This window comes from Acytostelium subglobosum, assembly GCF_000787575.1.
Source record: "Acytostelium subglobosum LB1 DNA, scaffold: scaffold18, whole genome shotgun sequence".
Taxonomy (NCBI): domain Eukaryota; phylum Evosea; class Eumycetozoa; order Acytosteliales; family Acytosteliaceae; genus Acytostelium; species Acytostelium subglobosum.
The window spans coordinates 191,701-214,760 of record NW_012236515.1 but is presented as its reverse complement, the minus strand read 5'-3'; the positions used below and the strand labels follow the sequence as shown (position 1 = coordinate 214,760).

The following is a 23,060-nucleotide window of genomic DNA, read 5'->3' as shown; positions in this document are numbered from 1 at the left end:
AACTTGGTTGGGTTGTCGCCACATTTGGCTCAGATGATTTGCCAAATATCGAGACTGGCGGTTCCTTTGGTGGATCAAATATTGAAGAACTTGGTTTGTCATTGACGTTTGAGCTTGAGAACAAAGAACCAAATGCGATGGAAGGTTCTTTTGGTTTGGCAAATATCGAGGCCGTTGGTTCTATTGATTTGGCAAGTATCGAGGCCGTTGGTTCTTTTGGTTTGGCGAATATCGAGGCCGTTGGTTCAGTTGATTTGGCGAATATCGAGACTGGCGGTTCCTTTGCTGGACCAAATATAGAAGAACTTGGTTTGTCATTAACGTTTGAGAACATAGAACCCAATGCTGATTTGGGTGATGATGGCGATGCATTAAGTGTTGTTTGGGAGAACAATGAAGGGGTTGCTGTAGCAAATAATGATGGCCGGTCAAACAGAGATGATGTCTTTGGTTGTTCCTCGGATTTTGTCCAACTTGGTCGAAGATCAATAGGTGAGGATTTGACTGGTGCGGAGATGGAGAAGGAGGAAGAGGAGCTAGATGCTTCACTAGTTTTTGTTTCAACAGAGGAGTCATTTGAACTTACGGGCACATCTGTCGACGGCATTGTTGTTGTTGCTGATGCTGCTGCCGTTGTTGCAGTTGTTGTTTCTGTCGTTGTCGTTGGAGCCTGTGTTGCCTCCTTTGCCTTCACCTCCTCCGCCGCTTTACTCTTTTGGATGGTCTCCAATCTAATCTCTTCTATTGATCTATCTTTGAAATTCTCCATTGCAGAAATGTTCTTGATGATGACATTATTTCCCTTGTCCTCTGTGTCTCTGTAGACCGATCCAGTAAAAACAGATTGGGAAACTCCCACCTTAGACAAGCCTTGTCCCAACCAAGTAAAGGGATTGGGTGCTGATCCAAAGGTGAAAGCTGCATTGTGTGTCGATGTGGAACTTGAACCAAAGTTGACTTTAGGTCCTTCAATCTTCTTTAGTCCACCACTCTCATTATTCTGTTTGATCACTTGGTACAATCTTGATTGGAATTCATAGTCCATGATAGGTAGTTTACGTCCTGTCTTCTACAAGGAGGGTGGATGAAGAGGAAGGGAGGATGTTAAGTATGAGTGAGTGATGGATGACAATCCATCCTTCAACTAACTTACAGTGGCACGCTTCAACTTGGAGAATATTTCCTCCTCCTTGTATGATATTTGATCCCATTTGATTGATGTTTCAAATGCAATGCGACCATACTTGATGAATGCACTGAATGTCTCAAAGTTGAGTATGTCAACTGTGGATGTCTGTACACAGTTGATCAATTGGAATGAATAGTCCAATACGGGTAGACCACCAAGCTTGATCATATGTGTCGTTTGGTCCAACTTGATGATTGACAACACTCCCTTACCTCCAACCTTGCCACTTCCTTTGGGTCTTCCTCTAATATGATGCTTGGTTTCTGGTTTGTCTTGAACCAGTTCTCCATCACCTCCATTCTGATTACAATCTTTGAATATGATGATGCGATCGACATTGTTGTTGTTGTTCCTGCTGTCCTTGTTCAAGGTCATATCCACTAGCTTGTAGTGTACCTTGTTACTCTTTTGAATGATGGCAGAGTACTGGTAGGCATCCAACTTGAGAAATCCAGTGACAACTGGTTCATTGCTCTTTGGAGTGGCAATCAGGTCGTAGTTTGATAGTGAAGGTACATTGCTCATCAATACACTACTGAATGATCCATACTCTGTTGTCGTACTCGATATGACATCAAACAATACGCTCTGATCTGATGACAGTACACCCTTGGCCAAAGGTGCCAGTCTCCTGTTTGTGTTGATCACGACTCCAACATACTTGGTACATTTGACATTGTTCTCTAGTGACTGCACCACCTCCACTGGCTGCGCCTCACCAAGTTGCAGTTCCCTATTGTCCTGAAGTTTGATGATTGCGCTTGGCTCACAAGTGATGACCGCCGAGAGTACTTGTTGGATCGATCCATCATTGGATATGAAGCAGAACTCTGTCTCTACTTCTTCAAAGCCGAGACCAATGACATTCTCCCAGATGACCGATGACTGGAGTGTATAGTGATGACGGTCGGTAGACTTCAAAGCTTGTCTGTGATCACTTTGGCGACTCAACACAAACAATGCATCCAATCCATCCGAGTTGATTTGATAGTTGAGTTGGTATGGCTTTTCGGTCTTGATCGAATATGATACAGATACTACTCTTTCCTTTCCACTCTTGATACCAATAAAGCAAGTATTATTATTATTATTGTCTTTGTTTGTGATTAAATGATCATTGACAACAATGATCTCCAAAGGTTCATTATCTGATGAACATGGATCATTCACTGTCAAACAAGTTCCAATGTCAACACCTGGTAAATGTAAGACTGCCTCTTCAACATTGATTGACCTGTGTATTATCATTAGTATCTATCTCATTCAATCATTCTTTCATTCTATCAATATTAACAATTAATCATCTTACCTCTTTATGAGTATCCTTCCATCATTATATATTCTTAGATTGGTTATTGGTGGAATAATAGGTGACATTATTATTTGTTGTTATTATTAATAAATGAAATGAGATGAGTAGATGTTGATTGGTTGCATTTTTACACCAACAATAATATCTTGAAGAAGTTCAACTTTGTCCCAATCGGCAACCCACTTCAGAATCCGATCGCTCACAACAATCCCACACCCAAACTGGAAAAGTGATAGAAAATTGGTGCAAAATTGATCACATCAGTTCTAGCATGAGCCAGATGCTCCATCATTAACATCAGCAGCACTCACTCAATCATTCATCCATCTACTCAGCAAACCAATCAATCACTCACTATCTCACTCTCTCTACCCAATCATTCAATCAATCAATTAAGAAACTTCTATTATGTCAAACCCAATAAATACAAAGTCCGTCCTATATGGTATTGGCGTAGGTACAGCTGTAACACTTGGCGCATTTTTCCTTGCTCCAGTTGCAGTGGCAGCAGTCGGTTTCACATCGGTGGGCATTGCAGCAGGCTCCACCGCAGCCGGTATCATGTCAACTCTTGGTACTACAGCGGCTGTAGCTACTCTTCAGAGTGTTGGTGCCACTGGCACTATCGCCCTCTCCTCCGCCGTGCTCGCTGGAGGTGCGGCTGGTGTAGGTGTAGGTGTTGCACATCAAGCCACTAGACCCGCAAATGCAAATTGATCAAATGCGATTGATTGGTCCGTCGTCAAACAAACATCCACCTTTCATTCATTCAATTCTTTCATTCAATGTTGGTTGGTTCACATTCACATAGCTAGTACTCAAACTTCCAAATCAATAAAGCGGCGCATACATGTACATACCCACTTAGCATTGATACTACTCATCATAAAAGATTCATTGGAGGTTGAGTGTGAGAGTGAGTGATGAGTGAGTGAGTTAGTGAGGTCCATTGATTYCAAGACCACCGATGGCCCCCATCCATCAACTCCACCTCACTCACTCACTCACTAACTTCTATCAATCATTAATGCTTTCCACCATCATTGCAATCAAACATAACATACTATATTATCTTCCTATCTATCGCTCAACAAACTTACAAACAAACTTACAACAAATGGTTTTCTTCAGCATTGGTATTGCATTAAAGCCATTTTTGGTTAGTGCTGTTACTGGCCTTGGTACAGCACTTGGTCTACGCGCCATTGTCAGAGCAATGGGTTTCAAGGATTCTTGATTCCAAGCAGGATCCATTGCATCCAAGATCGTATCATCGAGATCGATATTGCGTTACTTAGTACCAGAGTATCATTGTTTAAGAATCTTGGTGATAGATTATTAGTTGGTGCTCCTATAATATTATACATTGGAATAGTAATTGGCAAAATTGTTTACAAAAGAATGAAGTATTATTACAAATATCAAACAAATAAATAATAAAGTCGTTTCTCCCGAATATGATTAACAAAGTTCGGAAGGGGATGTTTGATTTCAAATTGGTGGCGCCAATTTGTTCATTTCCAGGTATTTATCCATTTATGACAAGTTTGATGAGCAACGAAAGAATTGAGTTAGTTATTGAATGTACATGTATTGGATCATTTATATGTTTGAATATCATTAATTAATATGTCTCAATCAAACAAACTATATAAACAACAACAACGAGACCATGGTGATAGCAACGACAACGATAAAGACAAAGACTCAATGTTGTCACTCAACTTTATTGTTGGAGAGTTGTTGAATCAATATGTAAAGATAAAGGAGTCTCATGGTATGTTGAGTTGAATACAACAACTGGGAAACAAACAAACGAACGAACTAACAATAATGTATATGAATAGTAATACTCTTTGACTTTATAACCAAGCATCCAAAATATACTTATGAATTGTTGATCAATCAACAACGACAACAACATACAATTCACAAGGTTGGCAGTCCTCCAACCTCCTCAACGATCAGACCCTCTTCATCATCTTCATTGTCATCGATTGGCAATGAGCAATCATCATTAACATCAAGAAATACCGACAACATCAACAATAACAATGTACATACATGTCCTGGCAATGAGGAGGAACTTCCAACCAATGACAATAACGATAACAAGGAGGAGTCACCTGTAAATAGACAATCAATCGAACCATCCTTGGAGTTGCATGCTCCACAAGAACATCAACAGGTGGATGCCCCATCTGGCAACAACGACAACGACAACGACAACAATACTGATCAACAACCAGGATCACAAATCGAACCAATGTCCAGTCCAGACATTATCAATATCTCTTCCACGATTGACGAAGCCAGCCAACGATCACAGCCACCAGCATCGATCAAGCAAGTGGCACTGATGAGCACACAATCGCAGTACACACTCCCTCCTCAGCCGTTTGATTGGACAACACCACCCGATGATGGAACGTCCCATCAGCTGATTGGCGAGTACCAATCATTGAAGAAGGACTTTGAGCACATCCTCAACTCGAACGAGGAGCACGTCAACAAGCTAAACGAGTTGTGCACAATGTTCCTCAAACACTTTGCCGATGAACAACAACGACATGGCCATCTCCCTGTTGTGGAACATGATGAGGTGATGCAGGAGGAGCAGCCCAAGCACCACGAGTACGACAACATCAATCAAGATACAATCATCGACATGGAGTTGTTGGAAGAGATATCCAAGTCCAGGGGACATGCCGGCGCAGACTCCAACAAGAACACAAACACACATAATGATGATGATCAGACTATTGATGTCGATCAGCTGTCTGGTACGCTGGCCATGAACGTGGAGAAGCTGTTGGTGGTCAACACCAACTTCCAGTACATCCTGGATCAGTTCAGGGACAACATCAGCCAGTTGTCCTCGTCAATGGAGGCCAATACCAAGTTGAACAAATGTTGTGCGTTGGTTGAGCACCTGATCGATCGACTAAAGATCAATGGCAGCGACTTTGCCTCAATATACTCGGCGTTGGAGCTCAAGTTGGTGCAGCTGACCACGACCACCATCACAACGACCACCACCATGATGTCTGCCTCGCTGTCCTCACGAGGCTTTGACGACCACAATGACAGCAACGAGAGCATCGAGCTGCAGTTGGACGACGAGGTGCAAGCCAAGATCGCCAATCTCGAGCAGGAGAACAAAACACTGAAGGACTTGGACAACCAGCGCAACCTGGTGATCGAGAAGCTCACGACCACACTAGACTACTTCACACAAAAGCAAAAGGATGAGATGCCCGAGTCCGAGGAGGAGATATCGTCGCAGCGACAGGTGGTGGACGCAGAGAGACAGCGATTCATCGACCGGATCAAAGAGCTGGAGCTGGAGAATGCCGAGCTTGCATCGACCAATCATCAGAACATATTGCAGGCAGAGAATGAGAAGCTGAACGAGTGTGTGCATCGTCTCGAAGACAACAACAAGCATCTGGTCGGCCAGGTCGAGGAGCTGAAGCAACAAGTCAACGTTCTGGAGGTGGTCAGACAGCAAGAGCCAGAGTCAGAGACAGAGGCTCGGGAGCCTGAGCCAGAGAATGACAACGAGCCAGAGCAACCACGCCCGACTGACTCATCATTGGAGCGATCATTCCCCGATCGAAGCATTGATGATATTGAGATGGCCGACATGCCAACACAGCCCCCAGCTGTCGATGGATATGAGAGAATGTACATGGAGGCTCTTCATCTGTTCAACATCGAGAACAACAACAACAACAACAACGTGGGACAATCATTGCATGGTGCACTGCTAGACAAGATACGCACAATGTTTGAGACAAACATCAGACAGTCCAACGAACTGGATTCATTCCGCACAGTGGTGACTGAGCTCCAGACCGACAAGATGCGCTCGACCGAGGACAGAGAACGACAGATCGAGCTCCTGCTAAAGGAGCGTGAGTTGATGCGCTCGGCCAAACAGGCGCTCGAAGACAAGATCACCACAATGAACCAGGAGATCAACGATGCCTCCTACAACCTGATCTCACAACAAGAGAGCTGCAATGCACTGGCGCAGCGACTGACCGAGCACAGGCAACAGGTGGACGAGAAGGAACACCAGCTCAGAGAGATGGAGAGGAGTGTGGACGAGTTGAACAGGCGTCTACTGAACGCTGCGACCAAGTCCGAGGAGGACCAATTGGTGCACGACCACGCAGTTGAAACCCTGAAGGAGAAGAACGTCAAGATGGAGCAGATCATCGAGAAGCTTGAGGAGAACATCAAGACCAAGGATCTGGCCGCCAGTCGCCGGGCTTCCCAGCTGGAAGACCAGCTCCAGATCGCCAACAACCGGTGTGCGGTGCTTGAGTCTGAGCGCCAGGTGGAGCAAGAGCGCGCCAAGTCACTGACCAGCAACAGCGATCAGATCACACAACTGCGAGCCATGATGGCCGATCTTAACGAGTCAAAGAAGCAGTTGCAGATCGAACACGACAACATGGCCGATAAGATGCATGCTCTGGACGAGCGAGTCAAGGAGCAGGACGAGGAGATCGAGCATCTGATCAAACAAAAGACAGACTCCCAGCTTCAGATTGCGCCGCTCAAGGAGGAGGTCGACAGCAGCAAGCAGATGCTCGAGACCCTGTTGAACGACTACACCAGCATCAAAACACTATACCACGAGAAGACCGAGGAGCTCGAGCATCTGAACAAGAAGTACCAGGCGAACAAAACAGCAGCTGCAGACGCCAAGACCCGAGCGGACAGCCTGGAGAACGAGCTAAAGACGTGCAACGACAGACTGGACCAGTGCAACGAGCAGTTACAATCATCCGCACTCAATCTCCAATCGACCACTGAGACTCTCAAGCTCACGACCGAGACACTCACTAAGAAGGAGAGATCGTTTGAGGAGGCCAAGGCCGAGCACACCAGGATGAGGAAGGAGTTGGGCGAGGCCAAGGCCCTGATCGATATGCTGCAGTCAGAGAGTTCACAGCAATCCAACGTGTACAAGAGGCAACAAGACGAGCTAAAGCAGGCAGCGTTAGACAGCAACTCCAAGCTAATGGATTATATGCGCGAAACCACCGAGTACAAACCAATGTACGAGCAACTGTGCATTGCCAACGACGACTTGACCATGAGGTGCGACAATCTTACACAAGAGAAGAGCAGGCTCATGTCTGCGCTGGAGCAGCTCAAGATTGTTAAGGAAAGCTCTGGTGGGCCTACCAAGGATGTCGAGCTGAGGACTGCCAGGAAAGAGATTGAGTACCTAAAGGCAGAGATCGATAAGATGACTCGAGAAAAGGCTGCAGTGGCCCAGCCCCAAACACCAGCTCTACCACAACGCCCTGTCCAACTACTGCTACTGCCACAGTTTCAACCACCGGCTCAACCACAACTCCCTATTCAACCACAAGCAGTACAACAACAACCACCTCAGCAAGCGTTGACTTTGCCAAAGCCTGCCCTACCAAGGTTGAAGCTGAAGGTGCCCGCATTGCCAAGTTTGTCCAATGGTGCACCTCCAACAACTTCATCGTCATCACTGGCAACAAAGAAGAGACCGTTGGATGTAGTGGAACCAACAGTGACATCTTCCCCCTCTTCATCATCGTCATCATTGGCCGACGCTAACAAGAAGCAACGTACTGGTGTTAACGGTGGCACCAGCGCCAGTTCCAGTGCCAGCGCCAATGCCAGTGCTAGTGCCAGTACCAGTGCCAGCGCCACTACCAATATCAAGCCATTTGTGTTGTTCACCAACTTTAAGGATGAGAGTGAGAAGGCTGAACTTATCCAAAAGGCAGAGATACTAGGATGCAACGTTAGAAAGACTCACGAGTTTGATCGAGCCATCACACATGTCGTGACTGCATCTACCAAGCACACCATGAAGACAGTCTCTGCCGCACTCACACACAAGTGGATATTATCCAAGCAGTGGATACTCGATAGTGTGAAGGAAGGTCATATAGTTAGCGAACTTGAGTAAGTTGTCCTTTGAAGCGATGACAGTGCCATTGCATGTACTAATAATCAATCATCTACATTAGGTATGGAAAGAAGTATGATGCTACTCCATTCTTAAACAAGAAGTTCTTGGTCACAGACTCGTTCGTGGCATCAAACAAGGTGAGCAAGCAGAGTATACTAAGCTTGATCAAGTCCCTGGGCAAAGGAGAGATTGTCGAGGAGGAACAGCAGGCCGATCATATTTTGGTTGGACCCGAGTTCAAGAACATCAACAAGCAACACATGACATGGTCTGGTTTCATTTCCCTAGCCACCGACAAGTGATTCGATCCTCCAATCAATCAATCTATCAATCTATTAATCAATCAAACAAATACACTGGCTTGCCAATGGACAAGCATCTTCAATCAACCATGGTCCCTTCCTTAATAGTTGGTAGTAGTAAGTAGTATGTCATGTGTGTTCAAGGTGTTCCTGTGCACAATCGGCTGAGTGATGGGTGGTCAAGTCACCTGATTGATGTGTTCACACACAAACACACACCTGGTGATGGTATATCTGTGTGATCAATCACACAAATACATGCACACCTAATGTATGTATGTTGTTATCACATTCTTATTGTATGTTATAATGTGAGTGTATAAGTAGCAGGTTGTTACAATATTACTTTGATGTGTGGCGCCACTCACTTAGGTGTGATCACCTTAGTTGTAATGTAAATAAAGTGTCTGGGCAATAATGTTAGATTGCAATCATACAACGTATATACACTTACTGGCTTATATACTTCAATAACAATAATAAGTTTAGTTGGTCATATACATTCATCATCATCTTTGTCCATCTCAATCTAAATAATAATATAAACTTGGAAATAAGATAAGATAAAGTTGAACAATATTAATAACAAGATGTTGTGGTTGAAGTTGTTGGGAGTATTATTAGCATTACAGACAGTTTATGGATCATCTCATCATCCAATAACTATTGGTACGTTTATTCATTCTTTCAATATATCAATCTCGGTCACTCACTAACTCAATAACCAAACAATCAATCAAACATAGAATCTGAGTTGTTCATTGGCAACAAGGAATCAGCACTAAACCCATTTGTATACTCATATGTGTACAGGGGCAATTCGAATCATTCAGTAGTGACATCAAGATCAGATGGTGTATTCTTTGTAGTGTCGATTGTGAACTTGGAGATTGAGTACACCCTGAACTTGGACCCAAGCACATACAGCAAAGGATATGGATACTTTGATTCTAAAGGTGGATACTTCTATCTATGTCTAAATGACAAGAATGATGTTGTGGTCAATCAATATAGACCAGTCAGTGCCGGTTTACAATTCATCAGGAACATCAAGATATATGATTCAAACATCAACTTTAATGACAACTCAATCTACGTTGACAACATCCGTGATATCGTCACCTTAGTGTTGGCAAAGAGTGTCATCCAATTCGAATCCAAGGAAATGGTTATTGTCAATCATGTAAGTTGGAATTATTCCACTCAATCAATCAATCATTCACTAATCCAGAACATTCAAACAAATCTTTAGATTCAATTGGATAAGACATCTTGCCGATCTGCAGAGACAGCAACATTCAATGATGTATATCTATACATTGGATGTCTTGGACTCAACAGCCCATCATTCATCAAGCTTAGTCTCTATCCTTTGACAGTTGAAGCAGAGTATGTTTTAAAGCTCAAACAAAACATATTCGTTCATTTTAATAACCTTACCTTCTATCCATATCAATGTAGTGTACCAATGACAATTGGATTGTACCCTAGATGTATGGTCAATATGATTGATGCTGATGGTATATTGGCAGCAGTCGTACCATTTGATTTGGATAAGGATCCAGTTGTAATGGTATTGTTACATAGTGGTAACTTGTCAACTGCAGCCACATATCAATTGCCTTTCAGAAGTCAACATCCATCAATTGCAATAGGTAACCTTGAACATAATGCTTTCTATACATTCGGTAACATAATCTACCATGTATGTGTCAAGGACCAAGTGATCAACATTGACCTGGACAACAATGCAACGATCAATGGTTTTGCAACAAGTGGCTACTTTGACATCAAGTCACAACGTGCTTTGTTTGTCTCATCGGATGGATCACTTTACAAACTACAGATACCAGGTGTCAAGCCAGCCTCAGTTCATCCAAAGAGACATGGTGTCAATGAGCCATGGACCTGGTGGAAGGTCACTTTGATGGTTCTTGGTCTAATGGTCGGTACTTCACTAATTGTCGTACTTGTCAAAGTGATCGAGTCTGTCAAATTCAGGCGTACTCATGCAGTAGAGGACAACAACCACAACTACCATAACTATATACTTTAAATGTCCTTATATTAATAATATTATTCAAATTTACTTTATTGAGTTATAATAGTTCTTGATAGTTATTAATTTATAATGGAGGAATAGATTTATATATCCTATTTAAACTTTATTACTTTAAATTTATTCATTATAATCAATTTGATAGCAGAATTATCATTTGGTAAATTGTTTTGGTAGAATTCTTGTACCAACTTTGAGTCCTTGTCGAGTATTATCATTGTTATAAGTTGGGAAATGTTGTTGTATTCCAAGGTATTCTGTATCCCCGCCAAAAGTAGGGTTAAGACCGAGGGTGTTGGTATGATAGGAATCGGAATGACTGGTAGATGGATGAACTGGAATCAGGGTCAGAACCGAAATCAGTTTTGGTATTAGAACTCGAGGGTTCAGGATTATCATAATGAGAATTAGAGGGTTCATAATTGTGAGTATTGGAGCTTGATTGAACATGTTGCAGCCACTGAATATTTCCATATTTGGCATTATCCAGGATGCCACTACCTTGATGTAGATATTTGTGTGCTACATTATTTAATTTATTTGTTTTACTAATAAAGTTGGTATGATGAGCATAGGTATCAATAGTTTCCTCTCCATTTATAAACGAAATGAAGGAGATAAAGAATAAACATCCAAAAATATAACAATATAAAATATTTTTAGTTATTTTCATGTTAAATATTAATAATACTAATAATATATATATATTCTAATTATTTGATTGATTTCATATTGTTAATTAGTTCCGATATTTATACAATATCCAATCCTAGAGGAAGGGAAAGTGGTGAATAAATTTAATTGTTAATTTACAAATTTTAGATAAATTTAACTGATGATTATTACAACTCGGTATTGTTTACAACTGTAATCTTTTTCTTCACCCAGTTGAGAATAATTTTGATCACCCACACTTTTTCGTCTTTGAAATACCGAGTCTGTTCTTCTAAGAGCAGTGAGTCAATTATATATATACGTTTAACAAAGATAAAGACATTATTTGATACAACATCATTATATCCCACCGAGTCATGCCCATATTGACAACATACAATCAATATTATTCTAATGACTCCGATGGGAACAATGACCCACAATTCAGAGTTCACATCCAAACTCACTTAAGACGACGATGACAATAATAACAACAACAATAACATCATTTATTTTCCTCCTAAGTGCAACAAGTTAATCAATGTACATAGGCAGTTTGATCATACTTCAACAACTACAACATCGATCAACAAAATGATTGAGCCTGCACCTTGTCAACTTCTGGAACCTTCTCATCCAACAACAATATTGAATCATTTGGCCCACGTGTCATAATAGATATATTGTTAGCTCGATACTGTATACCAATTGTTCATTCATTCATTCATATAGGTTTGCTTACCAACACATCTAGTCGGATATGGTTCAAGGTAGGACCGACACTTCAAGTGATCAAAGGTGAGCACAGAGCATTCAGACCCAGCGAGCACAACTATAAAACTCACTACGACCTCACCTTTGCGCAGGAGCTAGGTCTTACATTCAACCTCATCAGCGACGGCAAGTCGATCAACAACCTCGACACATTCTACACTCCATTCGCACGCATCATGCCATTCATCATCTCTTGTGGTCACCAGATGATTGGAACGATAATAAAGGACGACATTGACTGCATCAAGCGCGTGCACACTGATGGATTCGTCTCGACAAAGCCCTGGACTGTCAAGACTGGCAAGTTGGGCAAGGAGTGCGGCGACCTGCGCTATGAGGGACGACAAGGGCAGCATCTGAGCATGGGACAATCATGACATACAATAAACAGTCTGGGATGCTCGACAGCACGATAACCAGCGCGTTGCACTGGCACTTCTCTCTTCTTTGAACTCAACCAGCCGGGTCTCCGCTCCTTGGAGCCACCTTCGAGTCGACTTTCTCGTAAGAGTTCGTGGCTTAATTAATACCAATTACTAATTAAATTAAATTAAATTACTACTAATTAAATCCCCACAACTTGCTTCCAAACAAGGGGGTGATCTTCACCAACTCACAAATTAAATTAAATTCTCAAAACAACAACAACAACAACAACAACAATTAGAACTATTATCTCTTCGTCACCTTATACCTATATCATGGAGAAGAAAGCTGGAGTGCCGGACAATGTGGCCGTCCCACTGTCCCAAACGATGGATCAACAACGTGTCAATACCGATGAATCAATCCTTTCAGTGTTTACAGACAACACGCTGGCAGTTGGCGATATTACGAAGCTCACCTCACCTGTCAAACCTGTTGCCCAAGCTCGTAAGCGATTACAAACTACATCGGCGCAATGTCTTCGTTCAATACTAACCTAACAACATACAGGGCCCAACATACCCTATGAGTGTGGACCCTTTACAAACAAGCCCAAGTCGTCTGTTGTCGTCAATTACCCTTTTGTTGATCGAGTTGACTTTCTCAACATGATTGCTGGCATTGCATACAGCAACTATGAACAAGCGACTCAACGTTCGCCCGAGTTACATCATCATCACTTTGTTCTTATTACGGGTGGCTCTGGAATTGGTAAAACAAGAGCAGCACTGGAGGTCTCTACCATTCCTCTCAACTACCTCGAGCAATCCGATGATCAGAAGTTCATACAGGCAATGCTATCACCAATCTACCTACACATCGACCTCAAGAAAGTATCTGCATTCCAAACCGACCTCGACTGGCCAGGAAAGCATGTACCATCTCTGCGAATTGGTACTCGCGTTGCCTTGGCAAGCGGCATCTATCAACACAAATTGTTTGGCAAAATGGTGTACGACAAGCTGGACGACTTCATTAATGGTGGCCATGTCTAGACTTTCACCTCTCCACCGTTTTGAACACCATCATCCCCAATTACGACTCTGTCTCTCACCTTTCGGTCAAGTGTGTCATCATCCACATTGACGAGTATCAACATTATATCGATGATTACTGTCAAGCAACAGGAGAGTCCTACGACAATGGCAAAGCCTCTTTCAAGAAATGCTGATGGTGATTGGCACCTACATGTTCCACTGGAACATCTATAGAGACATCACCTTCCTCACGACAGAGTATACCAATGAAATCATCCATCTCTCACCACTGAACAGAGAGTCATGTAACTCATTCATTCAATATCACTCAACGTTGCCTGGTTGTGACGCCATCACAGCAATCATTGCTGAGGATAGCCACAACTTTGAAATAGCTCTCAGAGATACTGGATACATTCCCCGAGACATCACATACTTGCTCCGTGCATGCATTCAGAGTCCACATGCCTATTCAGCAGTGTGCTACGACTCAATCACTATGAACATCCTTTGTCGGACGAGACCAAGCACAGCATCTGCATCTTTGCGATCACAAAGGCTCCAATTCAGCTCAGCACCATTCTCCACAATGACACTGTTCCAGTCACCATTGAGAATATCAGAAGGATGGGCATTCTTTATCTTGAGAGAACATCCAGGAAAGACTACTTCACAATGTATATGTCCTTCTACAACATGAAGAAGCTCCTCTTGAACTTGCCCAACATCGTCATTCCAGACAATCTCCTTTTCTTCCCTTCCCTCACGAAGCCGTGGCACTGGCATGAGTTCGAGTTGCTCTACCCCCATTTCCAAGACAGCATGATCAAGGCGTTCAGTGCGATTGGAGAATTACACTTCACCAACATTCTCCGTGGATCCTATGGCGTTGGATTACTACCAAACGTGTGTGGATAACTCATGGCCGCTGGCTTCGCAACATTCCGCAGCTGGCGCTGCTTCATTTCATACTTCAAGATTCTTCTCTTTATAGTTTTATGTACTTCAAAGTAATTAAAAAAGGTATCTGTATCAACAATGTAGAATTGTAGTAGAAATAGAGTTTTAAAGTTCAAAATAATAATAATAATTAATCCTAAATTGAGGAGGTTATTTTCCTAATTCTACTACAATTCTACTTTCAGTACCTGTCACCGCCTTAACAGTGAGCACGTTGGAAAAAGAGTATCTGTCTAATCAATGTAGAATTGTAGTAGAAATAGAGTTTAGAAGTTCAAAATAATAAAAATAATTAATTCTAAATTGAGGAGGTTATTTTTGTAATTCTACTACAATTCTACTTTCGATACCTGTTAGCGCTGTAACAGTTTGCACGACCGAGAGAGTTAGCAGGAGAGTACTCAGCACGTACTTCCGTGTTCACCGAGTGTGGTTGGTGGGGTGAGTGTTTATTGGTTCCTCATTGCTCCATAGGTTGGTCCTCGGCTTGTGTATCATTGTCCAGGACCAACTCTTGAGCATCTCTCGTCACCTCCATTATCCAGTTGTCCATCGAAGGTGAGTGTCTGACAGTGATGACACCAACCTTTGATTCCCCAGTTGGTAAAGTGTAGTCGTGAGCGGACAGGGTGAAGTGAATGACCCATGCTTGGTTGGCAGCCAAGAACGATTGGTATGTCGAAGTCCTCTTGCAGTGCTCCTCAAAGTCCTTTTGATTGGTGTTTGCCACGAACTCCAAGACATATGATCGATCCTTTGATTTGATTACCATATCAGCCTTCTTGTTCGCCCCTGAAGAGACTGAGGATGCGATGCGCAGTGTCTCCCTAGCTTGATAGTCTGAGCGAATCCATGCATTGATGACTGAGAAGAATTCAAAGTGATAAAAGGATTCTGATGGGACTGGGGAGTCGTGAGGAATCACAACACCGTTCAGATCCTTTCCTGCTCCTTTGAACATCTTTGTTGAGATGTCTCGTCCAACAGCAGAGAACAAGTGAAGAACATCATTGCCAAGGAGTTTGGGAATGTCAATGAGGTTGCCAGTGAGTGGAAATCTCTCTTTAGGATGAGAGTGACCATGGAGGATCTTCAGGCAATAGCTCCTCAAAAGAGAGGACTGAAGAGCACATTGTTCAAAGTTGTTGGGGTCCTCTCTGTAAGTGTTAGTGTGTTAGTTAAAGCTCTATTGGTACATAACGATTAACATACTTGTATACTGGAACGAGGAATCCTTCAGAGAGAAGAAAGTTGGTGCTCTCTCCTTCGGCAAGTCGTGTCTCTGGGTAAGATATTATGAACCTTCGAAGTGCTTCGCGGTGCTTGCCATGTGTCTCATCGTCGACCAAGAGAGACTTTGCCATCCTGTCCACTGTTTTGTAGGAATGCATGCGCTGTGGAAGTCCATAGATGCAAAATCGCTGCCATTGAGCAAGAGTGACGGAATCACCATCCCTCAGAAGCACTTCATCCAGTGCTCTTCCACACATGTTGACGAGTCCTGCATGTCCATTCGTGATCTCGAAAATGTTCTCCACAATTGATTCCTCAACTGTGACACCTCTGCAATTGGTGAACATCTGATAGAGCTTCTTGACTTGCTCTAGGGTGAAATTGTGGTATGGAATGACCTCGCTTACGTTGAATGGGGACAATTCTTGCTGTGTGACGTTCTGTATAGTGGATCGAAATGTTCCGACTGCGACAATGCTCTGAAGGGAATATTAGTATTAAAGTACTCCGAGACCTACAGAAGAACATACGAGTAAGGCGCTTCCCCTTGCCGTTGTACGTGAGCTCTTCCAGGCTCTCAGCTGGGCGAGGATTGTGTCCTTTGTGTCTTGGAATTTCGATGCGTAAATGCGATCAAATTCATCAAAGATCAACACTGCCTGTCTGTACTGCTGATTCTTCCAGATGGGGTTGTCCAAGCTAAACACTTCTTGTAGATCATGCGTTGCTGTGGAGGTTTCGATACCAGCCGATCCAATCGATCTGTAGATGTCCTGTACCAAACGTTGCCAGTATGTTGTTTGATTCGACCAATCATAAGCTCTCTCCAGATCGATACTGTAAGTAGGTGTTAATGATGTGTGAAGGGACGAATATATGTGATACTTGCTATATTGGGAGGATAGAGGCTCTTTGAAGCTCAAAGGATATATCGTTGATTATTGTGGTCTTGCCTGATGACCGTGGAGCTCCAAGCAACACCAACTGCCCATTCTTGATGAGATCCAGGCAGTGGGAGAACTGATCGAGTCTGTCCACCCAGAAATGTTTCTTGTTTCTCTCGACAACACCGATAGACCCATTGGTACTGAATTGTATTAGGTGGGGTTGAAAGATTGGTTCTTGGAATATTCACAACAATTGTTAGTCCTTCGAACATCACTCGCTCTCACTTCTACTTACGCGCTTGGCCACCACCTCCTCCTGCAGCACCGGCTTGAGTGTGTATGTTAGTATTGAATGAAGACATTGCGCCGATGTTGTTTGTACTTACGAGCTGGGGCAACTTGCTGTGCTGGACGGAGACCGTACAATATTCTGGCGAATGGAGCATCAATAGTAGGATAGTCTTGAGTGATGTTCTCCACAGCAAGGCCATTGGCAAGTAGATAAAGACCATCAATGTTGGAGCCAATGAGTGTCTGACGTCGAGGGGCATTGGGGGCAAGCTTCAAGATGTCAGCAATACCCGAGGCATTTGTTTGATCAGTAAGTGACATCTTTGGTGATTGGGATGTCGTGCGATACCAGTGAGTAAGAGATGATAGTTATTGTTGTTGTTGTTTGTTGTTGTAGTATTTGTTGATGTTGTTGTGCTGTGAATAATGAATTGAGTGAGCATCAAAGTTATGCGGTGGTGATGTGGGATCTGTTCGTCCCATTTAGGAAACTCATAAACAAATAAATAAATAAATTCAAATTAAACAATTTATCTCTAACTAACAGATATAACATGTCATTATTCAAAGAGTACTATTGGGACGAGAACTCGGAGTTCAGAGAGCGTCACAAGGCCTACATCAAACAAAAGGTAAGATGCGAGTGCGGCTTCGAGGTCGGTCGCACCAATCTCAATCGACACAAGCAAGGCTACATCCACAAGCAGTTGATGGCCAACAAATAGGTTCAAAGTGATATAAACTAACATCTCAATGTTAATATATAGAATGAGTAGATCAACAAGAGACATTGGCGGCAGACTGAAGAAGACGGGCGTGACTGAGATCAAGCTCACAGGCAACTACACAAGAGCAGACATCGAATGAATCGCGCAGCGAGACAGCAACACGCTCCAACGATACGGCGCCAACGCAAGGATAGAGGTCGTGCTCGACTACGGCAACCATCAGTATCGATCGGGCAAGTTCACTAAGGTAGGCGAGCCGATCATCATGTTTGATCCTCACGAGTTCGATGGCGCACCAATCCCAGAGCCTGACACATTTAAATCGTTCTACATCTACGTACATCAAGCAAAGGGCAAGGCAGGCGGCTGCGACGGTAAATGGAATAACTGCCTCTATTACTGCCTCCACGACGCCTACCCAGAGCAGGTCACAGAACACTTCGGCAAACCATCACGCCTCAAGAAGTTCCTCGACCTCAATGTCGATCAGAAGGTCTCGATCAAGCGGATCCCAGAACTCGAGGACAGACTCAACATCAGAATCAACGTTAAAGGTGATCATTGCTATGCCTCTGCCTCGAGAGCAACCAGAGAGGTCAACCTAATACTAACCAATGGTCATTACAAACGAGACAAGGAAGGCACCTATGTCGGCAAGGGCATCAGATACACGCGATATAACGAGAAGGACGTCTACATCAAGCCAATCGTATTCAAGTATCTCAAAGGCGAGCAGGTGCAGCTCTATGATGACAGCGAGTACAGCACCATCACATTGCAACAGTTTATCGACAAGAAAAGGCGCAAGTACCAAGACAAGTGCGAGTACATCCGTATCCTCTCGGGCATGACCCTGGAGGAGACATTGGACTCGTTCAAGGCCGACGCCGACGCTCTCAAGGAACACACTAACGGAGTCATCGACATGTACACTACAGGGCAGAACATCAACAAGGCTGCGATCAAGCTGTTCCTCTCGTACAACAAGACTGTCAAACCAGAGCCCATCGGTCAGATGGAGGGCGAGTGGATAAAGAAGTCAGCCTATGGACCATTGATGATGGCCATTCAACATATAGGAGCTCTCTACAAGTATGACGTCGCTGGGATGTATGCATCCATCTTGAGGAGCAGCGGCTTCATGATACCAATCAAGTGTGGCGACTTCCAGCATCTGACCGACGAGGAGCTCAGCGCAATGAAGACCATCCCATTTGGTATCTACCGTGCCATCATCAATGGCACTCATGGTGCCTTCAAGATCAACAAGAACAACTACTACACTCACTACGACCTCATCTTTGCCAAGGAGCTAGGACTGACATTCAACCTGAAGACCGGCAAGAAGGCCAATGCGCTCATCTACGACAGCAGCTGCAGGAAGTTTGGCTCCGACCTGTTTGGCAAGTACATCGATCAGGTTCTCGGCTGGATAGATGCGTGTGAGCCCAAATCTAGATTAGAAGAGCTCTGCAAGTGTCTCTACCAACGTCTATGGGGCGCTCTCTCCAAGCGCAACAAGACCAAGCATTACACAAACATGGAGTGCGATGCAGAGGTGATAGAAACCAGCGATGGACAGAGAACGATCAAGCACGTCGAAATCAACGTCGACGAGGACTACTCAATCGATCGCATTACTCCAACAGCCAATGGTAGCGCGATGATCAAATCAGCTTGCCACACCGACATGTTCGACACGCCATTCGCTCGCATCATGCCATTCATCATCTCCCGTGGTCGCAAGATGATCGGAACGATAATAAAGGACGACATTGACTGCATCAAGCGCGTGCACACCGATGGATTCGTCTCGACCAAACCATGGACACAGAAGACAGGCAAGAAATCAATCGATTACCCCAAGTTGGGCAAGGTGTGTGGCGACCTGCGATATGAGGGATACTGTCCCAACGCCAGAGTCAAGAACATGACCAAGCCAGTTGGATCGTTCGCCATTGGGATATGGCAAGGCGAAGGAGAGTTTAAAATATAGACTACTGGATATAATGGAAGACAGCACGGAATTGTTTATCAATAGCCAGGGAGAGTTAACCAACAAGATAAATTCAATCACTGATCGCATTCTAAAGGAGCGTGAACAGGATATCAAAGCAGCAGTGTCTAAATATAATGATTAAGACAGCGATTGCGATGACCTGTCAGACGATGATTCGGACGACCTGTCTGACGATGATATTGAGGACGCTGACCCTGCCATGTTCCGGTATCTTGACAAAAAAGACACTGCAGGCAATGCTCCGTAAGTTCAGGTGAATAGTTATTAACCTTGATCTGTAACTGAACTATTCATTAATTAGGTTAATATTCAGGTGTATCTATTACAATTCACTGAAGTGACAGTTCAGTTATTTATCTTGGTAGTATAGGTCAGATAATATCTATATTACAATGAATAATTGTGTATTCCACGACTCATCATTGGGAAGACTACACTCGCTAAATGCCACTACTGCCCTCATAGCGAGGAGTACGACTCTAACAAGTCTGGCAGATCAACCAGCAACGGGTGGAGACACTTAGATATACGTATGTTACGAACTGTTTGAAAGTTACCAAGATTCATTGTCTAACATCCTGTTCAGATCACCGAAGTGAGACTAAAGGTCTTATTGATTGGGACAATGTTGACAGAGTCATTTGTGAGAAGAATGAAAAGAAGAAGCAGAAGTTATCGAATGCCCAGAATGCAATAGCAACATTCAATCAAACAGACTATGAGTATGTATCAATCGATTGCTAGCATTACCTACTTAATTGTCGACACTGAAACCAACTAACATAACAATTTAATAATAATGAACTCTTTGATAGACATTACCTGATGACTATGATCATTGCTTGCAACCTAGCCTTCTCATTCGTCGAGAAACCCAGCTTCAAAATGTATACTGCCTTGTATACTCCTTTGGCAACGTTGCCATCGCCAGACACGGTCAGAGTCCGACTCACCAGCATGTTTGGAGCAGCGGTTAGCAAGTTGATCAATCACTTCAAATCGAACAATTCATTGCTCTCGTTCTGTCTTGATGGCTGGACATCTCGTAATTGTCTTGGATTCATTGGTATCACGTGTCATTGGATTGATGCTACATTCAAGCCCAGGAATGTGCTCCTTACGATGACCAAGATTGATATTACAACCTCTGATGGCAAACACTCTGGTATGTAACACAATAACAGAAACAAAGCACAGCGAACCGCAACAACAACACACTCCTGTTGCAATCATCATCGGGCAACAAGTGCACTCTCCACTGGAGAGATACAATGAGCAGAGGTAGAATATGTTACTAACTTTACATTCACCCAAGGCCTCAACATTGCAGATGCATTCTTCATTGCAATGACACTACAGAGGTACTGCATCACTGACAGATGCCTTGCTACCATTAGTGACAATGCCAGTAACAACTTCACCTTCTCCAAGTCCTTGAAAGAGATATTGGATGCCCGCAAGCTTCCCTACAAAGGCTTGGAGTCCCACATTGGATGCACCGCCCACATCGTCAACCTTGTTGTCCAGGAGTTCATCAAAGGTTTGGAGGCATGCACTGTTCTTTCCAAGCTGCATGGCATCGCTGTTGCAATCAGAGGTTCACCCCAGAGAAGAGAGAGCTACAAGTTGTAAGTTCATGCGTGGATCATTCACTCACTTACACAGCATTGCTAACTTGATTAATGCAGTGACTATATTCCTTTTGGAAACAAAGACAGGATCAAGCTACCCAAGATGATAGTTGTAACACGATGGAACAGTCAGTACTTGGTCCTTGAAAGAGCATTGGCGATTCGCGCAACCCTCGAGAGGGTCTTCACTCAAAAGGAATACGCTGAGTACGCTCTTGGCAAGGATGAATGGGAACTTGCGCGCACCCTCTTTGAGGTCTTGCAGCCATTCTATAGAGTCACGTTGGAAGTGTCACATGCCAATGCCAACCTCTCGATCGCACAACAAATTAATCGTGGAGGTGTCCACGCATACAACTCCTGTGGGAGATTCATCGACTTAGAGTCGAATTCATTTTTGTGCGGCAGGTTTGGCAACTGAGTGTGCGGGCCGCAATGACCAGTTGTATGAGCGATAAGATTATTCTTGCATTTATTTGAATTATTTTGTATTGAGTGTGTTGTTGATGAGATCAAAGTCTGAACAGTGTGTTCCATTTGGCATCGTGATGAACATTGATTACAGATATATATATGGTAATACTCTTCTTCAGTATCCTTCTCTTCTTTGTTACTCTTCCAGAGGCAGTAGATATGTGACCACAACTCTCGTCAACAATGCGACCAGTGTAGTACTTGGAGTCATAGAACACCAGCACATCCATTCCTAAGCAAACGTCATCGTCTTGTGTCAGCTGTATCTTGTTGATTAGCCGCAGTCTCTCAACTCGAACGAGTTCAGTTTCTTCAGACGTACGATACTTCCTATGGTTGTACTTGACGACGTAGTTGGGATAGTGATCATAGACGATGACGCCCTCCCACCATGTATCCTTGTCTCCTTCATGGTTCGTCTGAGCGAGCACCTTCATGCCAGCTTGGAACAGATTCAGAACATTCAGATCTTGGTCGTCCTGCACCTGTTGCATACACTCGTCATGCTCCTCTGGCAATCGTTTGTCGACATCATCCAATAGGTGGGTAGCAATGTTAATGCTACCAACTGCCTGTTGTAGACTCATGGACACTGGTAAGGGATGAGCATGAGCGAGTGCAGGAGCAACAACTCGATTGAATGGACCGACTGGAGAAGGTAGTGGTCGAGCATTCAATGATTGAACAGACGATGAGAGTGYTGGCGATGTTTGAGCAGGCGACGAGAGTGCAGCAGATGATCGAGCAGGCGGCKTGAGTGCTGGCGATGATTGAGCAGGCAGCGATTGAGCAGGCGGCGAGAGTGCTGGCGATGATCGAACAGGCGACGAGAGTGCAGTCGATGATTGAGCAGGCGGCGACGATGCCTGAGCATGGGCAGAGGTTGATATGGACAATAGACCACTGATGGCATCATTGTCGTCGTCTTGCATGAAGTTGTCTTGGGTCACAGCTCCACTGTCATCGTAGTCATCTTGGAATCCACCTCCGCCATAATTGTGGTCATCGACCTGGTCATCAACCTGGTCATGATCACTGTTAGCATCGTCTGAGGACATTGTTCCTTCATCAGACTCTGTGCTGGCGTCCCAGAATGAATCGTCGTCGTCATCGTCGTCATTCACCCTTGTTGGTCGACCACAGGAACGGGAGAAGAATGGGCGATGATGGAG

At 43.8% G+C, this 23,060-nt stretch overlaps 15 protein-coding genes across 15 annotated transcripts; 10 read left to right on the top strand and 5 right to left on the bottom strand.

The window, feature by feature from the left end:
* Positions 1 to 137: 137 nt before the first annotated feature.
* Positions 138 to 824, top strand: SAMD00019534_083910 (hypothetical protein; the record flags this gene model as incomplete). The annotated part of the gene is made up of 1 exon (XM_012896282.1): positions 138 to 824. One exon carries the CDS (start codon positions 138 to 140, stop codon positions 822 to 824), a length of 687 nt encoding a protein of 228 aa, XP_012751736.1.
* A 320-nt stretch (positions 825 to 1,144) lies between these two features.
* On the bottom strand, positions 1,145 to 2,437 carry SAMD00019534_083900 (hypothetical protein; the record flags this gene model as incomplete). Its single annotated transcript, XM_012896281.1, has 1 exon — positions 1,145 to 2,437. The coding sequence occupies one exon, from the start codon at positions 2,435 to 2,437 to the stop codon at positions 1,145 to 1,147; it is 1,293 nt and encodes a 430-aa protein (XP_012751735.1).
* A 423-nt stretch (positions 2,438 to 2,860) lies between these two features.
* Positions 2,861 to 3,196, top strand: SAMD00019534_083890 (hypothetical protein; the record flags this gene model as incomplete). The annotated part of the gene is made up of 1 exon (XM_012896280.1): positions 2,861 to 3,196. A coding segment is annotated over one exon (336 nt), but the record flags the coding sequence as incomplete, so codon positions are not given.
* A 1,015-nt stretch (positions 3,197 to 4,211) lies between these two features.
* Positions 4,212 to 8,774, top strand: SAMD00019534_083880 (hypothetical protein; the record flags this gene model as incomplete). The annotated part of the gene is made up of 3 exons (XM_012896279.1): positions 4,212 to 4,278; positions 4,349 to 8,465; positions 8,531 to 8,774. The coding sequence occupies 3 exons, from the start codon at positions 4,212 to 4,214 to the stop codon at positions 8,772 to 8,774; spliced, it is 4,428 nt and encodes a 1,475-aa protein (XP_012751733.1).
* A 590-nt stretch (positions 8,775 to 9,364) lies between these two features.
* Positions 9,365 to 10,830, top strand: SAMD00019534_083870 (hypothetical protein; the record flags this gene model as incomplete). The annotated part of the gene is made up of 4 exons (XM_012896278.1): positions 9,365 to 9,443; positions 9,521 to 9,957; positions 10,027 to 10,163; positions 10,236 to 10,830. 4 exons carry the CDS (start codon positions 9,365 to 9,367, stop codon positions 10,828 to 10,830), a joined length of 1,248 nt encoding a protein of 415 aa, XP_012751732.1.
* Positions 10,831 to 11,067: 237 nt separating this feature from the next.
* Positions 11,068 to 12,638, top strand: SAMD00019534_083860 (hypothetical protein; the record flags this gene model as incomplete). Its single annotated transcript, XM_012896277.1, has 2 exons — positions 11,068 to 11,131; positions 12,220 to 12,638. 2 exons carry the CDS (start codon positions 11,068 to 11,070, stop codon positions 12,636 to 12,638), a joined length of 483 nt encoding a protein of 160 aa, XP_012751731.1.
* Positions 12,639 to 12,962: 324 nt separating this feature from the next.
* SAMD00019534_083850 (hypothetical protein) lies at positions 12,963 to 13,682 on the top strand (the record flags this gene model as incomplete). The annotated part of the gene is made up of 2 exons (XM_012896276.1): positions 12,963 to 13,134; positions 13,198 to 13,682. The coding sequence occupies 2 exons, from the start codon at positions 12,963 to 12,965 to the stop codon at positions 13,680 to 13,682; spliced, it is 657 nt and encodes a 218-aa protein (XP_012751730.1).
* Positions 13,683 to 14,111: 429 nt separating this feature from the next.
* SAMD00019534_083840 (hypothetical protein) lies at positions 14,112 to 14,582 on the top strand (the record flags this gene model as incomplete). Its single annotated transcript, XM_012896275.1, has 1 exon — positions 14,112 to 14,582. One exon carries the CDS (start codon positions 14,112 to 14,114, stop codon positions 14,580 to 14,582), a length of 471 nt encoding a protein of 156 aa, XP_012751729.1.
* Positions 14,583 to 15,084: 502 nt separating this feature from the next.
* SAMD00019534_083830 (hypothetical protein) lies at positions 15,085 to 16,204 on the bottom strand (the record flags this gene model as incomplete). The annotated part of the gene is made up of 2 exons (XM_012896274.1): positions 15,085 to 15,781; positions 15,837 to 16,204. 2 exons carry the CDS (start codon positions 16,202 to 16,204, stop codon positions 15,085 to 15,087), a joined length of 1,065 nt encoding a protein of 354 aa, XP_012751728.1.
* Positions 16,205 to 16,745: 541 nt separating this feature from the next.
* On the bottom strand, positions 16,746 to 17,356 carry SAMD00019534_083820 (hypothetical protein; the record flags this gene model as incomplete). The annotated part of the gene is made up of 3 exons (XM_012896273.1): positions 16,746 to 16,978; positions 17,040 to 17,072; positions 17,131 to 17,356. The coding sequence occupies 3 exons, from the start codon at positions 17,354 to 17,356 to the stop codon at positions 16,746 to 16,748; spliced, it is 492 nt and encodes a 163-aa protein (XP_012751727.1).
* Positions 17,357 to 17,589: 233 nt separating this feature from the next.
* On the top strand, positions 17,590 to 17,760 carry SAMD00019534_083810 (hypothetical protein; the record flags this gene model as incomplete). The annotated part of the gene is made up of 1 exon (XM_012896272.1): positions 17,590 to 17,760. One exon carries the CDS (start codon positions 17,590 to 17,592, stop codon positions 17,758 to 17,760), a length of 171 nt encoding a protein of 56 aa, XP_012751726.1.
* Positions 17,761 to 17,812: 52 nt separating this feature from the next.
* Positions 17,813 to 17,983, bottom strand: SAMD00019534_083800 (hypothetical protein; the record flags this gene model as incomplete). The annotated part of the gene is made up of 1 exon (XM_012896271.1): positions 17,813 to 17,983. The coding sequence occupies one exon, from the start codon at positions 17,981 to 17,983 to the stop codon at positions 17,813 to 17,815; it is 171 nt and encodes a 56-aa protein (XP_012751725.1).
* A 45-nt stretch (positions 17,984 to 18,028) lies between these two features.
* Positions 18,029 to 19,759, top strand: SAMD00019534_083790 (hypothetical protein; the record flags this gene model as incomplete). Its single annotated transcript, XM_012896270.1, has 1 exon — positions 18,029 to 19,759. One exon carries the CDS (start codon positions 18,029 to 18,031, stop codon positions 19,757 to 19,759), a length of 1,731 nt encoding a protein of 576 aa, XP_012751724.1.
* Positions 19,760 to 20,614: 855 nt separating this feature from the next.
* On the top strand, positions 20,615 to 21,835 carry SAMD00019534_083780 (hypothetical protein; the record flags this gene model as incomplete). Its single annotated transcript, XM_012896269.1, has 3 exons — positions 20,615 to 20,948; positions 21,099 to 21,411; positions 21,472 to 21,835. The coding sequence occupies 3 exons, from the start codon at positions 20,615 to 20,617 to the stop codon at positions 21,833 to 21,835; spliced, it is 1,011 nt and encodes a 336-aa protein (XP_012751723.1).
* Positions 21,836 to 21,950: 115 nt separating this feature from the next.
* Positions 21,951 to 22,820, bottom strand: SAMD00019534_083770 (hypothetical protein; the record flags this gene model as incomplete). Its single annotated transcript, XM_012896268.1, has 1 exon — positions 21,951 to 22,820. A coding segment is annotated over one exon (870 nt), but the record flags the coding sequence as incomplete, so codon positions are not given.
* Positions 22,821 to 23,060: the final 240 nt, after the last annotated feature.